At 36.8% G+C, this 9458-nt stretch overlaps 1 protein-coding gene and 1 long non-coding RNA gene across 8 annotated transcripts in view; both read right to left on the bottom strand.

The window, feature by feature from the left end:
• LOC122075413 overlaps positions 1-2026 on the bottom strand; it is a 3459-nt gene extending 1433 nt beyond the window's left edge. The window contains exon 1 of the long non-coding RNA XR_006139249.1: positions 708-2026. This is a non-coding gene — a long non-coding RNA (uncharacterized LOC122075413). The remainder of the gene's footprint in view (positions 1-707) is intronic.
• A 2265-nt stretch (positions 2027-4291) lies between these two features.
• LOC122075410 (CAAX prenyl protease 1 homolog) overlaps positions 4292-9458 on the bottom strand; it is a 16097-nt gene continuing 10930 nt past the window's right edge. For 6 of the 7 annotated variants that reach the window (XM_042640434.1, XM_042640437.1, XM_042640432.1 and 3 more), the window contains 5 exons: positions 8065-8157; positions 7225-7338; positions 5032-5103; positions 4849-4914; positions 4292-4553 (listed from right to left, as the gene is read on the bottom strand). In XM_042640434.1, coding sequence (XP_042496368.1) covers positions 4437-4553; positions 4849-4914; positions 5032-5103; positions 7225-7338; positions 8065-8157 — 462 coding nt within the window. In that variant the 3' untranslated portion in view covers positions 4292-4436. Of the gene's footprint in view, positions 4554-4848; positions 4915-5031; positions 5104-7224; positions 7339-8064; positions 8158-8429; positions 8529-9458 lie in introns of those variants that run through there. The other variant, XR_006139247.1, reaches the window with a different exon arrangement.

Here is a 9458-nt window from a genome sequence, read left to right as displayed (position 1 = left end):
AAAAAAAAGGCGCTGCCGCTATCGCAGCCGTTGCCTAGGAAGAGAAAACTCTGAAAAAAGAGGGTGAGAGAGAGAGGAACAGCAAAAAAAAAAAAAAAAAATGAGAACTGAGAGCACCGGCCGGGCAACATTCCGGCATGGCTATTGAGGGTGATAAGGTGTGACAGGTGTGGATTGAAGTTTTGAACCTTTCTTCTCAAACTAACGGTTCTCTCAAATCCTACGGTTAAAATATCGCTAGCACACTTGATACCCAGATGTCCTGCTAGCTTTCCTATACCTTTCCCTAAAATTATACCTGCAGACCTACAAGAAAATTCTCAAAAGACGAGTCCTAAACATCAAGACCTTTTTTTCAGAAGGGCAAAAATATCGGACAGCATGAAACTATATATTCCCAATTTTGTTGAGATGATACCAAGGACCATTCAAACTCCACCCAGTCAAGTGTATCCAATCATTTTTACTTGTCAAACACAGAGTTTGTATGATTTTTGTAACACTAAAGACCCTCAGGAAGTTGTATAAAACCAATATCGCAAAACATCTCAAAGAACAAAGACGTGACAACAATATATCATGTTAAGCAATTATAAAAAAAGTCCCTATCACCGTCTGAAATTTAAACAGCAAAGTAGGATGAGAGTCATGAGACTATGAAACGAAGGTAAAAGAAAATTCCTTCTTCAAAAGTAGCAATCAATAACCTCAACCGGTGGGGGGATGTTCAACATGAAAAACAACAAAAGCAACAATGGCGACTCTTCCAAGTTTCCATTCGGTCAGTTCCTGAACCTATTTGGCCAGAAATTCAATGGTTTGAGTACTTGCAAGGTTCACGATTTGAATCCTGTGACTGAATTCATAACCGGAACATATGATCCAGAAATAAAACTCTTAATTTAGAGTAACTTAAGTAGAGAGACACGAATCAAAACCTTTATGTCACAATTCAATTATCCAACTAGAAGTCTTATCACTTTTCATTTTGGTTTCATTTGCTTCCTTTTGGTCATATAGTTTTAGTGTAGAGATAAACAAATTCACAAATACCTTACATTCTATCATAATTCCATTCGAAGTTGGGTTTCTAGATCCCAGCTGTAAAAATAAGAATTTAATACATTAAAGAAGGGGAAAAGGGAAGAGGTTAATAATGGTTTTCCACTTTCTTTCTGATGGCGGAAGATAAGATCAGAATCCCGCAAAAGGATTTGAATTGAATGACATGAACCGGTGGGATGGCGCCCATATAAACTTTTAGTATCAGGAGCACGTGGCATAGCTAATTTTTCATTCTTGCAATTATGGGTCTCTGGGCCTGGGCCTGAACCTGGGCTGAATCAGAATCCGAACAGCAGTGATAGACCTTGCATCCAAGAATTAGGATCGGTCAAGGCCAATCCGATTGACTCGACTGATCCCCTTTCAAAAACTAGGTTTAGAATGGATTCTTGACCAATCCCAGCTGCTATCGACCAGACCCGGTTCCACTCTTTAAAAACGTTGTGACGAAGCAATAGTACTTTTAAGTTTGTTGATTTCAAATAGATTAGATCCAATGGAATTTCTCTTTATACACAGGAAAATCGAAAGGAAGAGAGAATCTCTTAATTTACAGGATTTGACCTTTTGATTGGATTGAGAAAGAATATATTAAACTTCGACAATGAAGGAGAAATGATTTTCACTTCATTGAGGGTGACAGAACTTTTTCCATTTCAATAAATGCCATCTGGAGGACCAGTCGCCCGGCTACAAGCCAGATATGAACTTTGGAGGGTCAATAACTTCAACCTCCTGGACTCATGCACCCAACAAGCTGGATATGTCTTACTAGAGAAAAAAAAAAAAAAAAAGCTGGATATGTATGTAGCTGAGCTGCGCTACTAGCTGATGATAGAAAAGGGGGAATTTATCTAGGAAAAAAATCCGGATTACTATATGGGAAAAAATTCCCACAATGCCAATATATTATCATTCTCTTACTTTCTCCTAGCTTAACCATGTGAATCCCATACCATTATCCATACTCATTGCTGTGGTGTGGGAGATGCCCTACCCCAAATGATGTCGTGGGAAACCCTTTCTGTTACCATACATATGTGTCATGCTTTTAATCCTATGGCCTAAACTGAAAAACACAAGACTAACTTGGGGATTCCTGAATAAGTTTTATTTCGGATAAAAGAATAAGACATTTATATCATATATCACTCCTTTTCCATGTGATGCAACTATGAATTAATCATCCAAACTGCAAATTCTAAAGCCAATCTTAAGGTATTCCCAATTGAAATAGCTTCAAGGGTTAGGCTCAAACTACTCAAATAAATAGCAAAGGGTGAAACCCTACTCTCAAGAAAATTCAGTACAACCTAACCTGCAGCCAAGTGGTGTAGGGCACTATTGCTAGACTTCTTACCACTCACCCCATAAAGCATGCCCATTGTAGATTGATGCTTGACCACTTAGGTAAGTGTCTTCTTCCTCAATTACAAGGATCTACTAATGTATATTAATATGACACTGGTGACAATGACATTCATAAGAAGTATAGTTAGAAATATTAAATGAAGTTTCTCCAAATTGCTATCAAAACTTTTTTTGTTTGGAAACCTATATAAGACTATTCATTTTGTTAATATGTTTCATTTCGTCGGCGCTAACAAAAAGCAAGAAAGAAAAAAACATAAATTAAGAATTCTTAAGGCTCCGTTTGCTTGCAAGGGGAATTTAAAAGGAAGGGAAGAAAAATTGTCATACTTCAAAAAAATATGTTAATAATCATTAGCCCATGTGATTCAATGTGATTATATAAACTACTTGATTTTTTTAATCATATTTGGTAATAATACATTTTACATGTAATTTATATTTTCCATATTATAACAAAGGGTTTTGGATGTAAAGTAAAGTGAAATTTTAAAACCAAATATGGAATGATTTGATGTAATGATAGAGTCACAAGGGGTATGATTATAAATATATATATTTTAAGTATGGAAATTTCCCTTTCATTCCCTTTAATTCCCCTTGCAAACAAACATAGCCTAAATGATAAAATCCGTAAAATATCCATAAAACCCATAGAAATTAAGGAAATAATTCAATTTTTCTTTAATCAATTAAAATTCAAGGGTAAAACTTATGTACACCGTCAATAAAGTCATCATAACAAGCCAAACATTTACTACATAAAAAGATCGAAATTTTGTGAACAAATAAATCCCAAGACCCTACTCGCGTGTCCTAGCCTACCCTGTTTCCTCAAGTCTCCTGCTGTCAATCCTCATATATTATCCGTTGCAATGTTTCACTTGATCATCAGTTAATAAAAGATGAAAAATGTTTTACTCCTAATGTTATGGCCCAACCCAGAAGATTGAGCCCGAACCCCAACACAAACCGCTGTTCAGTGGACTTTCCGGTTCCCGGCATGGAGAATATGGTCCAGTATTTGGGCCAGATTTGAAAGGTCACCGTAGGAAAATCAATAGAATGCAATAGCTAGATGTAGAATTAACCTGACAAAAGCTTTATTCATGTTCCTTTTCTATTTTTCTATGATGGCCTCAGTGTATCAAATAAATAGTTTGATTCATGAAATGGGGACCATTGTGGTGCAACAACAAATCCAAATGTCAGGCTCCTAGTTCCAACTTGATTCATATAGAAAGCAAAAGAAGATTCATCAATGCTCATTATCGCAATGGTCCACCTTGATGAGAAAATTAACCTCTCTAATGGGTGCATTGACATTTCAATCTATTGCTTTTGTCACGTTAATTCTACATCTAGCTATTGCATTCTATTGATTTTCCTACGGTGACCTTTCAAATCTGGCCCAAATACTGGACCATATTCTCCATGCCGGGAACAGGAAAGTCCACTGAACAGCGGTTTGTGTTGGGGTTCGGGCTCAATCTTCGGGGTTGGGCCATAACATTAGGAGTAAAATCTTTTCTATTTTACTATGATGGCCTCAGTGTATTAAATAAATAGTTTGATTTATGAAATGGGGACCATTGTGGTGCAACAACAGATCCAAATGTCAGGCTCCTAGTTCCAACTTGATTCATATAGAAAGCAAAAGAAGATTCATCAATGCTCATTATCGCAATGGTCCACCTTGATGAGAAAATTAACCTCTCTAATGGGTGCATTGACATTTCAATCTGTTGCTGCACCACAATGGTCCTCATTTCATGAAGCAAACAATTTATTTGATACACTGAGGCCATCATAGAAAAATAGAAAAGGAACAAGACCAAACCTTTTGTCAGACTCCTAGTTCCAACTTGATTCATATAGAAAGCAAAAGAAGATTCATCAATGCTCATTCTCGCAATGGTCCACCTTGATGAGAAAATTAACCTCTCTAATGGGTGCAGCAAGGCGCTCATATTTGTCATTTCCTGTCAAGAAATTATCCCTCATTCTACTTTCTTGTCAGGTTCATCGAGCACTGCCAGTCTTTCAACAGCTGGAGGACAAGTATAGTGGTAGGCTGAGTACCATGGATCAGTGTTCATGGACGAAAGATTTTCTTCCTGCAAGCCAATAAGCCCTTTGATCAAGTGCACAATTAGCATGTACAAAGGTAAACTTTCACCTGTGTGTGATGGTCAAATGCTGTGTTTTCCATTATAATTAAAAAGATCTTGGTTTGTTTGACCATTCTAGTTCAAAGCTTAACAAAATTAACAGACTGGATCTAAATTTCAATCCCAGACATGTAAAAATGGAGGATCAGTGGAGCATTACTACATCAATGCCTTCCAGCCAATCCTAGATAAAAAGTAACAACGACCAATAATGTTTATAAATGAAATTGATAATAATCACCTGTAATTTCACAAGACCTGCACGAAGTGCCTTCACATAACCGAGCTTCTTAGCAAAAGCATCAGCCTGATTAAAGAAACTACCATTTTAGCTTGGGTTGAGAATTAACGACACTTGAAAAGAGTTGAGAAAGAAATAGAGATGATAACATATGTAACCAACATTACAGTGAAAACTAGTTACCTGGAATTCAAAAGATCGAATAACAAGATTAAGACCAAAGCTAAGAAGATGCTGGAGAAGATTTACAGTGCGCTGCAAACAACAAAAAACCCATGTTAAGGAAGAAGGGCAAGTAACTGATGAGAGAATGTGCATTCCCACCTTGAGGATCCCAGTCCAACAGATACAAGAAACCAAATTAACCCTAGTAATTCCAAAGTAATTCCAAAATAAGCTGACTGGAAAGGATTGAGAAAAAGTGGCAGTAAGTGCAATATTTAAGATCAACTGAAATTATTTCAGTTATGCATGTCCAAAATACATGAATATACTATGTCTAAATACTGCATCACAATCTCCATTGATATCATGTAATAAGTCGGCAGATGAGCTAGCAAGGGATGGAGATATATCAGGCACACAACATGGTGTGGATTCACACATTTCATTATGAACCATCCCCTACTGTTGTATCAGTTTTCTCTTCGTGGTGCTAGTGTGTTACTATACTTTGCGTATCCCGTGCCCTTCTCAGGTTCTCCACTCGTAATAAAATTAATATTCCTTCAAAATAGAAGGGGGAAAAAAAACGCTTCTAAAGATATATAACCACCAATATTTATAATAGTCCCACACCGATAATTGGGAGGCCACTCCCCACCACCAGTTACATTCTTCCATATGGAAAGCTAATTTGGTCATAGAGCCGTACTCAACAGTATGGTCGACCATGTAAATATGTTCATTCGCTTATTCTGTTGATAGTTTAAATGCTTCAATGAGAATTTACTTTTTCGATTAAGTTTTTACTAAGGCTAACTTTGGTTGCAAGGGGAATTAAAGGGAAGGGAAGTGAAATTTTTATACTTAAAAAAGAAATATATGTAATCATTACCCCATGTGACTATATCATTACTTCAAATCATTCCATATTTGGTTATAAAATTTCACTTTACTTTACATCCAAAACCCTTTGCTATAATATGTAAAATAAAAATTACATGTAAAATGTATCATTACCAAATATGGTTAAAAAAATCAAGTAGTTTATATAATCACATGGGGTAATGATTATAAACATTTCCTTTTTAAGTATGAAAATTTCACTTCCCTTCCCTTTAAATTCCCCTTGCAAGCAAACGGAGCCTACATGACAATGTCAAAATACACTAAAAATCAACACATGGCTACCTGATGATATAGAGACGATTAGTAACCACAAAATTTTGACATGTACAGAGAGTTCGAGTGATATTAGGATATTTTATCTAGATAGAGTTCTGCTATGAGCGTATTAAGTCAAGTCAGTGTAAGAGAATGAGTAGGAAGAAGTCCTTTTATGAGTCAGTTTAGGAATTTCAAAAGGTCATTATATATGTAATGCCCCATCAGTGAAGGGTGATTTGATGATAAATATTGAAGTTTTTTTTCAGAGTTTTGGACTGATGAACTCTGAAAAGAGGGTGAAGGATCTTCTTCCGGCCCACTGTTTTCTTGTTCTAGTTTTGAATTCAACTGCAAATCAGGTGCTATCTCCTCTTCTACCAATCTTCTTCTCCTACTTATTATTACTTGTTCAACATGTGGTACCTTGTTTTATATCAACTTTCAGATTGCATTCTAATTCAACGTCTTTATATTTATTGGTCTGTCTTACTTCAAATTTCACTAGTTTCTGATCTTGTTCTCTCTGAAATTCTGGTTCTGAATCTTAAATAATACTGGTTGATAATGCTGTTCTAGTTCTCTAGCAGTTTTCTTAGTAGCAATAGGGCTTCTACATAATTCTATATTTTGTTGTCATAATTTCTTCGAATTCTGCAGATGTACTTCTATTAGAATAGACCACTCGACCTGAGTTCTAAGTTCTAACCAATTCTGATCCATCTGTTGTAAGTCACAAACTCTCCCCTATTGGCCTATATTTTCCTGTTCTTGCAATCCTGTCTACACTATACTGGTCTCTTAATGGATTTTTCAGTTCGGGATTAGCCAACAGCTGCATTATCCACATTGCAGACATGGGGAACCAGCCCCCCAAAAAAAATATTTAACCAAAGAACTGTCAGCCTATAAATTATTGCAAGACCCATGACCCATTACACGAAGACATGTACTTCGGATTATGCCACATAAAAGAGAAGAAATGTGTTCAGCATAAATTCATCATATCTGAAAGAATATTGACCAAAAAGAAGAAAAACAAATATACACCTCAAAGATGATGAGCCCAATGAGCACCGGCTGTGTGTCAAACCCAAAACTTCGAAATAGATCCTTTGAGTTCCTCGCAAGAGTAAATCCTCCAATTTGCAAAAATGTAAGGACCTGCGTCAATGATAAAAGTAATATACAAAGCTGAGAGATTGAACCAAAATTACCCTATATTCACAAGAACGAATGCCATCAGCCACGTAAGTGAACTAGTCACTGAAGCAGATGATAATAGAGAAAAGGCTCTTAGAAATATGCAAATTATGTAAGTACCAAGGACAATCTGATTTTGAAAATCACCATGTTGAAATACATCTGTATGAGTGTATGGCATATACTTTGTTTAGGTGAGCTGTAACAACTTAAGAATATATGGTCTTGTTCCAAGTTTACGAGAACAAGTGCCTGAATTAAAACACTAGTTCATGTCAGCTAATTCTTTGGCTCATGAGTTTGCTACAGTTGGCACAAAAGAAGTCTTTGTAGTTGGGTCACTACCCCATCGATTGATTTGACCCTTTTGTGGTTTTGTAAGACTTGGCCTACAATCATTATCATTGTACCATGTCTCCTTTATTATCACCAATGAAGTTTTCTAGTTACGATCATTAAGGGGGGAAGGGGGAAGGGGGAAGGGGAAGGGGAAGGGGGAGAGGGGGGGGGGGGGGAGCACTCCATCATATATGTTGATAGCATGTTCCTGAGAAGGTTCAAGATTATTGGAATAACTTCATCAAAAAGCAATAATGTCATTTTAAAAAACTCATACTGAATTTCAATAGTTATTTTCTTTGATTTCTAGTAAATGATGAAAGCTGTCTTTTGGAAGGCAGGACATACCTGCACTGCAATGAACGTATACATTGTGTGATTAAGCTTCCAATGCCCCAGTTCGTGGGAAATAATAGCGACAACTTCCTCAGTGTTTTCGCACTGCAAAGATGCAACATAATATCAATATCTCTGCCCCTAAATAATGAGCATTAAAAATGTCACACTTCAGAAGAAAGAGAGTTACAACTAGTAAATTGGATGGTTCACACAAGGAACCTCATGTTACTACTTCACCAAAATTCTCACAGAACTAAATTGTGATTTGTTTATATATCACATTAAGATTTAATGCAATTCATTACTCAAAAGTCAACCCCAAGGCTTTTTCCAGGAAAAATAACTACACCCAATAAGCACAGATAGAAACATAGATCCATAGTGTGTATCAGTTCGCATGGAACTAGCAGGCGGAAAAGGAAACCTTGTCACGTCAGATAGTGAGTATAATAGGCCTATTTAAGTTCTGGAACCTGTAAATTGTCTCATATCAAACCTCAATGGTCATTAGATTGAAAAAAGACACTGGAAAATATATATAAACAATTGAACAACAAATTGAAAATTCGGTCACACAACCGTAACAGTTTATTTCCAAGATTCAATCCCTCTCACATTTATCAGGAAGGATCAGGGTTTAGAATCACAATCATGCTTGTAGCATAGCTACAGCCTACAGGTGAGAACACGGTTTAAAGTACCCTAACGTATCATTGATGCATATATGGCTGCCCTTTCTTGGTTGGACCAGCATGACCGGCTTTGGAAGCCAAGAGCCAAGAAGAACCGATCCAGCCCAAGGTTTTGGTCCAACAAGGGTTGGAAATAAAATTAGTAGTTTACTTAGTATTTTATTTCATGCTTTTAGTTTCCAGACTTGAACGTAGGAGTAGGATTTATTTCCTTGCTTTGGTTTCCTTTTTATAGTTGTTTCCTAATTTAGGCTAGTTTCCATTCCAGTTAAGTTTCTAAATTCATGTTCCTATTTTCCTATATATTGGTTGTAATCGACTGAAGATTTAGAGAGAGAGCAATTTGATTATTGAATGAATGTGTGAGTGTGATCCTCCTTTTCCCCATCTCTACTCTGATTTCCCCTCCCTTCCCTAAGGGTTCTCTATCAACTTGGTATCAGAGCCGAAGGATCCTCTCCTTCGTTCTCCCTCCTTGTTCCATTCCTTTCCCTTCCCATCAACCTGCTCTTTCCTTCCCATCTTCTCCCTATTCTCTCTTCCGGTTTCTATCGAGACAGAGAACAATCATTTAAAAAAAAAAAAAAAGTGTTGTTGAAGCAGTCAACCAAACCCAACCCCTTCGATTCCCAACAAAAAAAAAGCTCCACCGCCTCCTCTTTCCCTTTCTCCACTCAATCGACCTCTCCCCTTAGGTTCTGCTAGCAGCAA

This window comes from Macadamia integrifolia, chromosome 4 (genome assembly GCF_013358625.1).
Source record: "Macadamia integrifolia cultivar HAES 741 chromosome 4, SCU_Mint_v3, whole genome shotgun sequence".
In the NCBI taxonomy this organism is placed as follows: Eukaryota; Viridiplantae; Streptophyta; class Magnoliopsida; order Proteales; family Proteaceae; genus Macadamia; species Macadamia integrifolia.
This window is presented reverse-complemented; position numbering and strand designations above follow the sequence as displayed.